At 38.1% G+C, this 14,418-nt stretch overlaps 1 protein-coding gene across 2 annotated transcripts in view; it reads left to right on the top strand.

Annotated features, from left to right (window-relative positions):
* Nucleotides 1-14,418, top strand: part of CIT (citron rho-interacting serine/threonine kinase) — a gene marked incomplete at both ends in the record, with an annotated part of 71,136 nt that overhangs the window by 18,646 nt on the left and 38,072 nt on the right. For both annotated transcript variants that reach the window (XM_082007845.1, XM_082007846.1), the window contains 7 exons: nt 4,439-4,544; nt 5,414-5,557; nt 6,878-6,997; nt 11,605-11,775; nt 12,060-12,113; nt 12,678-12,731; nt 13,901-14,041. In XM_082007845.1, the coding sequence (XP_081863971.1) occupies nt 4,439-4,544; nt 5,414-5,557; nt 6,878-6,997; nt 11,605-11,775; nt 12,060-12,113; nt 12,678-12,731; nt 13,901-14,041 (790 nt within the window). The remainder of the gene's footprint in view (nt 1-4,438; nt 4,545-5,413; nt 5,558-6,877; nt 6,998-11,604; nt 11,776-12,059; nt 12,114-12,677; nt 12,732-13,900; nt 14,042-14,418) is intronic.

Raw genomic sequence — 14,418 nt, forward strand, 5'->3', positions numbered from 1 at the left:
TTCTCTCATCATGGCCTCTGAATTCTTGATATGGGGGAGAAATGCCTGACTGCAAATCTGGCTGCTGGTTTGGTTGTGAGCATGTGACTGTGACAAGAAAACAGGCTACTGAGAGTTTAATTCCTTTAAAAGCCAGCCCCACCTTATTTCCTGCCCCTAACTGTGGTGGATCTCCAGTGCTTAGACCAAGTCAGAAAACCCCTTAGATGCCAGAAATGCGCACCAAGTGGAGAAAGAAAATTGTTCTTGTCCTTTGCAGGTGACTAGCAGAGGTCCTTAAGCATAAGATAAATACATTATGAATCCAGTGCTAACCAAATATACCAAAATTTCTAATAAAAATAAATACCTAATTTAAATAGTTTATGATGTAAATTTTTGCCTGCCTCTGTCCTCTCTTAGACCGGAGCAAGGAGCTAAAGAGGCCTGACTACTTATGATACAAAACTTACATTAATACAAAATACTTGTTAAACCAGAATCTAGAGATATATTTGCAGCCAAGGCTGACTGTGGGACTAGTACCTAATCTCAGTTGCTGAGATAGGGTTTTATTTTTTTTAATTATTTATCAGAATATAATAAATGTAGTTCTAGTAATTTTTGAATTGTGGTCTGTGAGGCTTTGGTAGATGGTCCAGATCTTTTCTGTAAGTTCCAAAGAAGTGGTATTTTACAAGATTTCTTTTTTTTTATTTTGAAATTTGATACAGATTTGTGATTGTCATAAAATACTGAGCATTAAAATGGGCCATTCTTCCAAGAAGAAGGACTGCTGGTTTCTTCCAACAGTTTGTCGGGTTCTGATAAACTCTTTCACCAAAGATAGATAAAGAGGAAGCACAGGATGAGCATACCAAAAATATGCTTTGCTTCAGCTAACTCTATTCACAGATTGATGGTATCACTGTTTGGTTTTGGTTGGGTTTTTTTTAGGCCTGAGCAAGCATTTACGAGGGGGCGGAAGGTACAGATGAGTATAATGCTAAAAAGAATAGAGCATGAGGGACGGGGGATGAGATTATAGGCATGTTGTGTGGGGGCCAGGATTAGGACAGATGGTGTCAATCTTGAGAAGGAAGAAGCACAGGTGAGTTGGGGGTTTATGAGAGTGGCATAAAAGGACAAAGGAAGGTATGAGGTATGATGCACAAGAGAGGTTAAGGTACGAAAAGAGTAAAAGTTTGATATCCCAGAATCATCTTCTAGCTTTTCCTTCTAGCTTCCTATTTTCCTAATACTTTTTTCTTCTTCATCTCAGCCATGTTGAGACTGGATGAGCTTTTACACAGCTAGCACCATTTCTGATAGTTCTGCTGGTTGAGGCTGTTGCTGATTGAGCTGTGAAATCACTAGTCAGCTCTAAGTTCACTTGTTTTTTAGTCATGCAGGCGGTGCTTCTTTTGAAAGTAAATTGGCAGAGCTAGTGCTATTAGAGCTTGGTACTATAGACTTGACTTTGAGTTTTCTTAGCCTTTTATTGCAGTTTTCTTGGTGATGTATTCTGGTTACCTTTTGTTAATCTTCCCCACCCCCCCCCCCCCCGCCCCCTTCAGAGGAAACAGCAGAAACTGCTCTGTTGTGCTAAGAGAATTGATCCAGATGTAGCAGTTAATTAAATGAAATATTCTGAGATGGTACCAACCTGAATGATAGTTTTGCATCATAGCTTTTGATGTTGGATTGTACATGTTTCATTTCTGAGGTGATGCTGATTGAGGAAGAATATAAGTGCCCCAGCAACGCGGGTATTTTCCACCTCGTCATGCTGTGTTGAGAACTTATATCACCATGACAAGGCTTATTAGATTACTCAGTATTCCATTTCTCTTGATTTCTTCTCTCTACCCTCTTTCTGATACTTTGAAGGTTGTATGAGTGTTCATTAAGTTGTTCTGATATAGTTTGTACACAGGAAAGAATTACTGGGAAAGGATGTCTTTCAAAAACTGTGTGTCCAGTGCTAACTGAAATCAGCTTCACCTGGGGATAAGATGTACTGTTTCCATGGCAGGAAAATCATCGTGTCACCAGGACGTATGTTTTAAAGGAATTTTTTCCTCCCTTTGGACAGGGATGAGGAAGAAAGATTGTAGTTCTAGTTTGTAGCCTTCTCTTTCCTTACAAAACTGACATCAACCCTGAGGAGCGGCTCCCTCTACAGTCACCCAACGCAATTCAAACTTCGGTCAGTGAGAGTCTCCCGTACTCTGTCCCATCCCATCACTCCTGGCTGAACAACGTGTCTTTGCAGAGCTCTGTGTCTTCTCCCCTGAATCTGTCCTGTTACTTCCTGTGTTGCAGTGCGTATGCATGCTGTAAGCTGGCTTGCTAGGAGAAATTTCTGAAATGCAAAATGGTGCCTGTAATATTCGGCTCTGATTTTTTTTAATAGCAAATAAGCAAAAATAACAAATAAAACAAGCCCCATTTAGGGAGGTGAAATAGAAGCAGCAAATATAACCAGGTCTGTGAGAACTGGCTAGAGTGTTCTTGGGTAATGACTTGGATTTGAAAAGAATAAAAGTAAAAAGGTGATGGCTAATGTTGAAACTATAATTAATTAAAACAAAAATTGCTTTAGCCAATACAGTTCAGACCTGTAAAGCTAAAATTTTATTACAGAAAGATTTTCAGACTTGTCTCAGTACACATTTGCAGCTATTTACATATATTTGATTAACATTTTAAAGCAGATTTCTTAGTGTCTTTTTTAGTTAATGCGAGCCTTAATTTGTATTTTTAGAATGCTTTTCTCAACTATTCATTTTTAGCCTTGTTTGTACACCCAGCTGTTATGAGATTTAATATGCATCTTTCTCAGATGGTTGCCTTTTCTCTGTAGGAGTATAGACACACTTTATAAATTGATTTTTAAATATGACAATTTGATGGATCGGATTGATTTGACCAGGGCTAAAGGAACGCTTTACAAAAGCATTCACTTTTAATGCTTGTTTTCTATTAAGTCCTGATCATATTTGTATTGTTGATGTGCAGGACTCTTTCTTCTAAGTTTCTTCCATATCAGGGTTCTGAAGAAATACTAATATTTGACCTTTCAAGGCAGGATTGATGCATTTTGCTATGTTTGTTTGCTAATATCAAAACAGTGTTTCCTAATGACTGCTTAAGGTGGTGGTACTGAAGATACCTCTTTGGATACAGATATGTTGCTGCAGCATTTTCATAAAAATCCACGTGTCTCTCTTTTGTGACTATCCTGTGTATCTATTTGGATTAAGCAGTAGATTTTTCTCAGAAAATGGTGGTGATGGAATCAAACTTTCCTTGGTGTTAAGAAGAGACTGTACTGCTGTGTGTGGGTGTATGGCTATATGCAGAGAGCTGCTCAAAGCTCATTTCTCTCCATGGGGATAACTGGCTGCATACCAAACTGTGGCCAGGAGAAGCAGAAAGCAATGTGTGGGCAGACTGTATGATCTTTTATTAGCACCTTCATTGTACTTCTGCATTTTCATCTATCAGTTGACAGTGGTTCCATCATCAACTGCTTAAATATCTAGTTTGAATAATTTTATGTGAGGGAGAATGTGATTTTTAAAATTATGTTTTGATGTGTGTGTACTTAATTTTTTGGTTGCAAATTACATATTTAAGACTGCAAAGCACTAAAGATATGCTCAAAAATATTGAGTGGCTTCCTATCCTTTTCTGTAATGAATTTAGACTAACAGAAATGGTAAACTTCTTAAATATTGTGTCCCAATTAGACAGAAAGCTTAATAACATGTAAATATTTTCCACAGGTTTCTGGAGTCAAATTGTTTTGAATAGTACAGTTAAGTTCTGTCTCATGCAAAAAATTACTTATTAAGTGGAACTCTGAGGTTCTGCAGTGTGACTAATCATATTGATATTGATTGAGTTCGTAGGGATCATATGAATTGGGTTAGGAAAGTTTCAGTTCAATTTTGATTCACAGAAGGTAACTAAGGATATTCAGTTCTTCTTCCTGTGGTGGAGATTACGACATGTTAAAGTTTTTAGGCCTTTTGTACTTTGATGATAAATTTAAAACCTGTTTAAAAATAAAGTACAAAATAAAAAGCAGTTCCCTGAAAATTTTTTATCTTTCCAAATGGTTACATTGACTTTTTGTTGTTACATTTATAAATCTGTACAAGTTAGGCAATAATGTTGCTGTGATTTATTGTTTTGCACTCTGACATAAAAGTCACCGATGGAAAATATTAATATTGTAGCTAGAAGCACACATGGATTATTTAATAATGATATACTGTCATCAGGTTTTATAGTATGTTTGATCTGAAATGATGGCTGTTAGACTGTGATTGCTGCCCCTTTCTTTTATCCTGGTATAAGTAAGTACCCAATGACTTTACCAAGTCTGCATAAATGCACATTTCTGTACCTTTTGCCTATATTCATGTGCTGTTTGGCTTTGCTCTTTTAGATCTGTTTTTTCAAGTGTGGATTCTCCAGCCAAGGTCAGCTCCATGGAAAAGAAACTACTTCTCAAGAGCAAAGAACTCCAAGACGCCCAGGAGAAGTGTCACAAGGTATTTATTTATGCGATTGGCCGTCTCCATTGCTCCAGGAATCTGCAACCAGTGTATGTCCAGGGATCTGTCAGATGCTGCTGATCATCCAGACTCGTGGTGGGCAAAGTGCTTTTCCTTCAGTGAGGTGGCTTCCTGTCCAGCACAAAGGGAGATGAATTTAGGCCATGCTGTTGCTCTAGATACTTTTATCTTAACAAGAAGTGGCTCTGGATTTTAAACAGTCCTTTTCTCAGCGTGACACAGACGACTGCTTCTTCCTGCAGGCCGTGCCTCTTCATCATACGCACAATTACAGCAGTACTGTTCTGAGGTTCTCTCCCTAACTCATCAGCTTCTGCTTACGTAACTGTTGTCACGTCACTGGTTATGGTGAACATCTTATAACAGTTGCTGTGCTCCAATAAAGGGAACCCAGTGGAGTCTTTTAAAACTTACTGCTTGTCTGAGACTTTTATGAGAGTTCGATTACTTTTCTGCCTGCTCTGTTCTGGATTTCACCATTTGCTCCTGACAAGGAGATGGGGGGAAACCATCTTCTGGTCCAGCATGGATTTGGGATAAGGTTAAAGTGACCCATCTCTGCAAGTCAGGTGAAAAATGATTGTGTCTTCTTTGCTAACTGGGGTTCGAAGAATGACTGAATATGAACAAGCAGCTTGAATGAATGGGGTGACTTAGACTTACTACTTATCCTTAAGAAGAACTGTGCATTCCTGGAGCAGAGACAATGGTATTGGAATTTAAACACCATTTGGAGAAATATAGCTAGAGGTCTCTTGGAGACAAATTCCTACTCAACAGAGCTCAAAGTAGCAGTTAACAAAGCTTTTGAAGCCCCCCTTATAACCTCTTGATATTTATTGCAGATGGAGCAGGAAATGACGCGGTTGCACCGGAGAGTGTCAGAGGTGGAGGCTGTACTTAGCCAAAAGGAGGTGGAACTGAAAGCCTCTGAGACCCAGCGATCCCTCCTGGAGCAGGACCTGGCCACCTATATCACAGAATGCAGTGTGAGCCCTTACACCTGTCCTTTCAGCTCTGAAGACCTGAAATCTTGTGGTCTTTGCCTTTCTCTTCCATCATGGTTTCAGTGGGGTACTTGATGGAGAGAAAATAATATGAGAGGATATCTGTTGAATATGGGAGCCCTGAATTGTTTGCAGAGTCTTCCTTGACAGTTTTATTCAAACTTTGTTTCATGGTCATATTCTTAGAACATACAGGGTTAACTACTGTCCTGGTCTTGCTGAAACTATTTGTGATGTTTGTCTTACTGGCTGTGCTAGAACATGCTTGGGTTTGACTTCTTACGGGTTTCTTAGCAAGAAGAGGATGGGGCCTAATCAGTACCTAGGCAGAAACCTTCAAGGTCAAATAAGACTATTAGGAAACAATGGTGGTATTCTGAGTTCAGAGTGATCCAGTTCCACAGCGTAATGTCAGGGATGATGCTAGGACAGGTGATATTTTTCAGATAGAATGTAAAAATGAGGCCTTAAAACCATGTCTTCAAAGATCATTTGGCATTTTTCATGGGAGCTGGAATGTCTGCCCAGTCGTCCTGGCAAGATTCCAGTGAGGATATTTTCATTCTAGTTAATAGTCTCTGTATTTTCAGTTGGATATAATATTCTCTTTCCTCTTTTGTACCAAGAACAAAACTCCAGATAATACTTTGTTTCAGAGAATTGTAAAGCATTTCTGATTGGTTGGTTTGTTGGGAAGCATATCTTAAAATGGGGCTGCGTGATTTTCCTATACCAAATGTTACTAGGCAAATAAATAAAAATCACTTTGTATCTTTCTGTTGAAGAATAATACACAGTTGATAGGAGGACCACTGGTCTGTCAAAATTTGCAGGTAAGGTATGTGGTGAGATACAGAAACAACTCTTCTGTCCTTTGTAGAAGTTCAATGATGATTTAACTCGCTTAACAGCAACAAGAAAAATTAATAGGCTTGTTAGTACCATGAAGTTGAAGGATTGTATCTAGGTTGTGAAGTAATAGTGCTAGATAAAATATAGATAAATGCTGTCAATATTGGATGCCTTTTGTGATCTCTATTTGTTTTTTGTCTTTAAACCTGATGTGAGGAAGTAGAGATTTGAACTAAGTTTTAAGTATAGTAAACAGTATTTGTAAAATGAGCTGCTTCTATCCAGACAGAAGCAGCACTGGCCATGAATTTCTTTAGGGTTCCATCACTGGTGCCTCTATTTTTTTGATGCCTCATTGCACTCAAGGAGGCATTTGTATAGCTAAAGATCTTTATTATACAGCCATCTGAAAAAAGAAAGACTATGTATTGAACATTTTGCTTTCTGCAGAGCTTAAAGCGAAGCCTGGAGCAGGCACGGATGGAGGTGTCTCAGGAAGATGATAAGGCATTACAGCTACTTCATGATATCAGAGAGCAAAGCCGAAAACTGCAAGAGATCAAAGAACAGGTATACCTGCTTCTTCGGGGAGCAGAGTGACTATCTACAAATAGGCATTTTTGGCATATTCTAGCTCTGTTGCCAGGATTATGTTTTATGTTGGTAGGCTGTGATGACTCCCAATCTGTGTGTTTTCACGTGGTTTCTTAAACAAAATGGGATGAAACAAAATTGGTGTATATTGCAAGTAAGCACGAACTTCAAACTTCAAGTTTTTGTTTTCCTAGTCCTGAAAGTACTTTCTCTATACAGCCAGTTTAGGAGAAAGTTGCAATGCTTTAGTAATATGCTGCATTAGAAATGAACTATCCATTTTAAATGGTCAACCTATACAAATTTCACATGTTCATGAATCTCCACCTGAGAGACAACTGAGCTAGCCTTAATTTTGTGTTGTTTTCTTTTTTTCATTCTTACCTGGTCACTTAAAAAGTGTAATAGTCTTTCAAAATAGAATCTGTGTTGCCTAACTGCTCTTTTCCTAACTTAATCTATTTGCAAAGTAGATGTTCATAATTTTTTTCCACCAGAGGGATGTTGAAAATTCATTAATCCATACAGTTGTTCATAGGAAAAAAATGTCAAAATTAAATGAAAATATGGTTACAAATGTGGACATTTTTAGGATTTAAAATGGTCTACAAGATAGAACCTGTTCAGTTTTATGAATTAATAGCAACATATTGTGTTGAGAGAAAGAAATTGAAATTTACTATGCTGTTCAAACAGTGCTTTTCTGTTGTTTTTCATCTTTAAGGCACTTTACAAACATTAACTGACTAATTTCACAGTGTTTGAGACAAGGAAGCCCAGAAACCTTGGTAATAAATCTCCAGACATGAGCCGCTCTTATGTAAAAAGTAATGAAATGCAAAAACAACCCCCTGGATGTAGCAGGCCTCCATAGACTTCTACAGCATTCTTCTAGATGGTTTTTTTATGTAATACAAGGGATCTAAAGCTCATTACTCTGTGTTCTGGTGCTTTGTTAGCAAAGTTGCTTTAAATACTGAAATGTGGAACATTTTTGGTGATGATAAATATCAATAGATTCTGAGGCAGTACAGACACATGTAACAGAGGAAAAGCAATGCAAGTAATTTTTAATAAAATGTTTTGTCCCAGAATCTTTTAATTTGTGAAGATTCAGGATGACATAACAATGCTGCTTAGGTCAACAAACGAATCTGTAATATCCTGCAGACTTTCACATCTGGGGTGGTCTTCTGAGCTGTCTGAAAAACATGTGCAAGAACACTGTGACAAAATCATATAATCATAGAAATTTTTAGATTAGAAAAGACCTTTAAGATCAAGTCTGACTGTTAATCTAGCACCGCCAAGTCTACCACTAAACCACGTCCCTAAGCACCACATCTACACATCTTTTAAATACCTCCAGGGATGGTGACTCAACCTGCTCCCTGGGCAGCCTGTTCCAATGCTTGACAACTCTTTCATCTAAGACATTTTTCCTAATATCCAATCTAAACCTCCCCTGGTGCAACTTGAGGCCATTTCCTCTTGTCCTATCGCTGGTTACTTGGGAGAAGAGACAGACACCCACCTTGCTACAACTTCCTTTCAGGTAGTTGTAGAGAGCCCTGAGCCTCCTTTTCTCCAGGCTAAACAACCCTAGTTTCCTCAGCTGCTCCTCATAAGACTTCTGCTCTAGACCCTTCACCAGCTTCGTTGCCCTTCTCTGGACACGTTCCAGCACCTCAATGTCTGTCTTGTAGCGAGAGACACAAAACTGAACACAGTATTCCAGGAGTGGCCTCACCAATGCTGAGTACAGGGGACAATCACTTCCCTAGTCCTGCTGGCCACACTGTTTCTGATACAAGCCAGGGTGCCATTGGCTGCCTTGGCCACCATGGCACACTGCTGGCTCATATTCATCCGGCTGTCAACCAGCACCCCCAGGTCCTTTTCCACTGGGCAGCTCTCCAGCTGCTCCTCCCCAAGCCTGTAGTATTGCATGGGGTTGTTGTGACCCAAGTGCAGGACCTGGCACTTAGCTTTTTTGTTCAACTTCATACTGGCCTCAGCCCATCGATCCAGCCTGTCCAGGTCCTTCTGTAGAGCCTTCCTAGTGTCAAGCAGATCAACACTCCCACTCAACTTGGTGTCATCTGCAAACTTCTTGAGGGTGCACTTGATTCCCCCATGCAGATCATTGATGAAGATATTAAACAGAACTGGCCCCAGTACTGAGCCCTGGGGGAACACCACTTGTGACCAGCCACTAACTGGTTTAACTCCATTCATCACAACTCTTTGGGCCTGGCCATCCAGCCAGTTTTTTACTAGCAAAGATTTTTACACCTGTCAAATATATGCAAAAATGTTTTTGCTGACTCATACCAGCAGGTGGATCTTAGCCATTAAAGACTTGGATCATTACTTTTAAGTCAGAGGGACCTGGGAGGTGAGGTGGAAGAGTCCCTTAGAGTTTTGCTGTTGAAAACCTGAAGCTTGGGAGAGAATGTGTAAAATTAACAGCAAATCAGAATCTTCAAAAACTGATAATTAGGCATTTGGTATTTTCAGGGCAAGACTGTAGGTTCATCTTAACTCCAGATACTTGAATAGAAGAGCATAATGGGATTGTGTGTTGTCTGGTTTTTTTGTTTGTTTGTTTGTTGTGTGTGTTTGGTTTTTGCTTGTCTTGGTTTTGTGGGTTTTTTTAACTAAACCTGAGTTCTGGTCATTACCTGATGAAAACCCATATGAATGGATGAACTTGCAACAAAGCAGAATCAATATTTTTTCAAAGGCCCACTCATTTGTATGCAGCTACCCTGATGTGATTTGCTTCAGGTATATGCCCTGAGCTTTGCCTGTCCATTAATATGTGCTTAAGTACGTCTTGATAGTTTTCCAACTGTGATCAATGCATATGCAAGAGGTATTGTTCTGTGTCACCTTGAGTTGACACAGCCTGTTCCTCTGACCCTACCATGAGATTTAGTCAAAGACAGACTTGCAAACATCAAGAAACAAGAAAAACTGAAATATTACTAATTTTCTCCTCTTCTTCCTTCTTTTCTCCCTTCCCATTTTCCTCCCTTCCCAAACCTCATTTTCACAGTGGCACCTGTAGTCATACCTGTAATTCTTTGGTCAAGTGTTTGCTGATATAAAAGCTATTTTAGGAAGTCTTAACAAGTTATGATTTCTGAGCAGAACATGTATTCCTACAAACCATTCTGCCTTTTTTTATTCACAAATGTATTTGTATGAAATGAATATTTGAGTTAATGTACGCTCATTTATTAGAAAAAGGCTCTAATTCTTTCCAGCAAGAAAATAAGAACATCCATAGGGAGACTAACAGGAAGGAGTAGGTCCCCTGTCTGCCTTACAAACTGGACAACCAATTTGGGGATTATGAACCAAAGAGCCATTCTGGTATGCTCCCCGTAATGGACAGGAAAGCAACTTATTAAAGGCCCAGCTTCTTTAAATATAAATATCTGCATAAGCTAGAGAATCATAGGGTGACGTTAGGGTCAGTGTTCACGCAGTCGCTTGTCTAACTAAGGACAGCTGGCTGGCTGGAAGGAGTGATGACAAACATGATTTTTGTCATGAGACAGTTATTCTTTTGAATATGGAGGTAGTCAGGCGTATTATAAGATATTAAAATGGAAAGAAAGATAGACTCCCCCACTGTCAGTCCTTCATAATCTTTTTTACTAGCTCTTGATGTGCATGTTTTCTACTTGTTCTCAGCTTCATAAAAAATACTTTGATTTTGGTGTTTGTTTTGTTTTGAGTAATTCTACAAAATGTATACTTACAGCACTTAGTAAATGCTGCATAAACAGAAATAAATTCTTTTTTCCAGTTATTTTTTTCAAGTCTCACAAGCTACTCTCAGTTTGAGTACCCAGTCTCATTGAGATAGTAAATTCAAATGTTCTTCTCTTTTCCCACCTTCCCCATCCAAATGTCCTATCTTGTACTGTCCTGCATGGGGAATCATTATTTCTGCCTATATAGGCAAATATCTTCTATGGGCAGTGTGACTTTTTGACAGTTTTTCTAAGTTAATATTTGATTTTAGGTTGTCTCCCACACAGAGCAATATGATCCTTTTTAAGTCTGTGAAGAGAAAATAACTGATGGCTAGAAGCCACAGTATGTTACCCCTCTGCTTCTCCTTCTTTCCTTTTACCCAAGCTATGCAGATCTCTGGTAATTGTCATATTATCAGCCTGAGAAAATATATCTTGAGGGAGCATCTGGGCATTTAGCAGAGACATCAACTCAAAGGCACATTTCTGTTTCAGAAATTAGAAATGTAAGTAATTTTTATCATTTGTACGTAGATGTATGTATGTGTTTCTGCAGTGAAGCCACTCTCAAAAAGTCAATGATTTGACCTTTATGAGGTATTGACTTGAAAATGGCAAAACTCAAACCAGAACACCATGGATATGTTATTTTATTTAGCTCTTACTGTTTTATTTTGTACTTTACTTTTCTTCCACATATTCTTAAATGTGCCTCTTGCCTGCAGTCAGTATTCTGGGATCTGCTGCTCCAAGTATTTCCCCTGTTGCCTCTAAAATGTAATACCTTTTCCTTCCCTTCCATCATGACTACAGGAATATCAAGCTCAAGTAGAAGAAATGAGGTTGATGATGAATCAATTAGAAGAGGATCTTATTTCAGCTCGCAGGCGTAGTGATCTTTATGAATCGGAGTTGAGAGAGTCCCGACTGGCAGCTGAAGAATTCAAACGTAAAGCTACTGAATGTCACAACAAATTGCAAAAGGTAGTTTAGGCTTCAGGGGATGGAGGGATGATGCTTGCTTGAATTTCTAGTGCTGTTTTACACACACACACACACACACACACACAAAAGAAGTTGTGTGTTTGTCCTTTAGAGATCAGTGTGGTTTGTACAACTAATACAAAATGTCTTTCAATTGTACACTTGAAGTTTAATTTATACTTTGTGTAGCTGCTTGTGTTCAAATTGCATGAGGTGACTGGATAGAAGACCAGTGTACTACAATTATTCCTGAGACTTTTATATATTTCATATTTAAGTTGCAGGTTAAAGATCAAGGAAAAAATGAAGCAGGAGAGTTGTATTCCAAATTGGAGAAGGTATGCTACTTCAGTATCCTGGACTTTGCTTCCTGAGACTTTCATATTATGCTCAGAAACCAAGAGTATCTTTGTCTAGTTAATGGCATGCACAACCTCACATCCCTCCCTGTTTTATTTTAGTTTTTTTAAAAATCTTTTTCTTGGTGTGATTCATTGTTGTTTCTGATTTGGTATCAAGTTGTGTTTGAATATCCTGTTCTTAATGGATTGTGTTTAGAAACTAGGCAAAGATAGGCCATTATGTGTAATCTGAGTTTGGACTTAGGTTAGTAATACGTAAGGGTTTTCTTTATGAATAAAGAATAGCAAATAAAAAATAAAAAGAATTCTGAGTATTCTCACACTAAACAACCTACTTTGTGACCAAAATATGAAATTAGCCAGAAGTTAGTATAATGGCAGTAGATTTGCCAAGGAGCATTTTGGTATGTAAGAATTTATAGGGAGAAACAAAGATTTTTGTGAAGTGAATTAAAATAAATATGGTATCATAAGTGGAGAGCATTTTTTCCTTTTTGATTTAACAATACTCTTTCCCCTCATCTTTTTATTTAACTGTAGATCAATACAGAGCAGCAGGCCAAAATCCAGGAGCTGCAGGAAAAGCTGACAAAGGTAATGTCTGGGTGGTGAAAGTGAATTTTCCACAAGATTTTCCAGTGAAACCTTAATGCAGAGGAGGGATGCACTTTGTTTTATCCTCAAAAATAGAATTAGTCATAGCATGGGGGATGATAAGGAAAAGGGGGTGGGAACTGGTATCTGAAATCATTGGTGTTCTCAATATGCTTTCGGCTTTTGAGACATGTCAACAGTGTTTATTTTTACAAATGAAGCTGAGTCAGAACTGGAGTAGTGTGGAGAAATTTTAATTTAAAAGGCCAGTTTGAGTATGTTGTATGCAATGCACTCTTCCCTTGCTCCTGAAGACAAGGTTCAGGTGGTTTTAGCTCACCAATAAAATACACGTTGGACTTGGTTTAGTCTCCCAGTATGCTATGTTTTAATTGCAAAATCACTTTCCAGTTCAGTTCTTCTCAGTAAAAATGTTGAATGATAAGGATTCACAACATAATTAAAATACCATAGCAATGTAAGCTGAAGGAAGTACATAATCTCTAACATTTGCAGTTGTGGTCAGTCTGTCACTTAAGAAGGTGCTGTAAGCACAGTAAGGGAACTTATCTTATTGGGATCTTTCAGCAGAAAAGAAAGGGTTTGTCATAATAGTCCACTGAGAGACCTTTTCAAACTTGGCACCTGCTGAGAGGGGCCTTTTTCAAGGGTTAGTGATCCACAATATGAATAGGAGGCCAAAACTATGTAGAAATAGTACTTCTAATATTTCAAAACAGTCATATTTTCTCCCCTTTTCTCCTTTCATTAATTCTAAGGAATTATCTGTAGGCCAACAGGTTATTTTCCTAGTGTTTTAGTAAGAGTATTTTGTGAACTCTTTCCAAGAACTTGAGATGAATTTGGGGGTAGACTTTACTTTCAGTACATAGAGACAATTAAAAACTTAAAGTACAGCAAGACAAATGTAAGTCTCCTGGGTTTTCAGTTTTTCGTTAAACAAAAGAATTATGTAACAGAAGTTAGAATTTGGGTTCCTGCACATGTTTGTAGGTTGCCTTAATTTTAGGCCAAAGTTCTGTAGCAATTTTATTCAAATCGTTGACCGTCTTGAGATTATGAACTTTTCACATAGTAAGTTTTTGTGTGTGTGTTTTTCTTATAACACCTCTTTTTTTTTTTCTTTTTCCTCTCCTTTGGACTTTTAGGCTGTGAAAGCTAGCTCAGAGGCAACTGAACTTCTTCAGAATATTCGTCAAGCAAAGGAGAGAGCTGAGAAGGAGTTAGAGAAACTGCAGAATCGGGAAGATTCTAATGAAAGCATGAAGAAGAAATTGCTTGAAGCGGAGGTGAGTGGAGAACGTCTATCTAGAGTAAATTAGTTATTGAGAGTTATTGTCTCAGTTTAGAAACCCTCATCTTGGATGACTGGGAACAGCTTGTATTCCTGTAGTAACTATTAATGGGAAAGTAATGTTATTAATAATGTTAATTAACATATTAATAAAATTACATATTAATAATGATATTAATCAATTTTTAATTAAAAAGCATATATTTCTTTGAAGAAAACTGAGAGGCTTTTTATTTTCAGTGAGGAGTAAATAAGGACATGTGGTTAGCGTAAGGGATTTGAGGAATGATGAGAATTTAAACTATAAAAGACAACCATCTATTGACTACTTCAGCTGACTTTTTCTAGAAACTACTCATTGCTTTAAGATAA

Source organism: Phaethon aethereus, assembly GCF_964289735.1.
Source record: "Phaethon aethereus genome assembly, chromosome: 17".
NCBI classification, from domain to species: Eukaryota; Metazoa; Chordata; class Aves; order Phaethontiformes; family Phaethontidae; genus Phaethon; species Phaethon aethereus.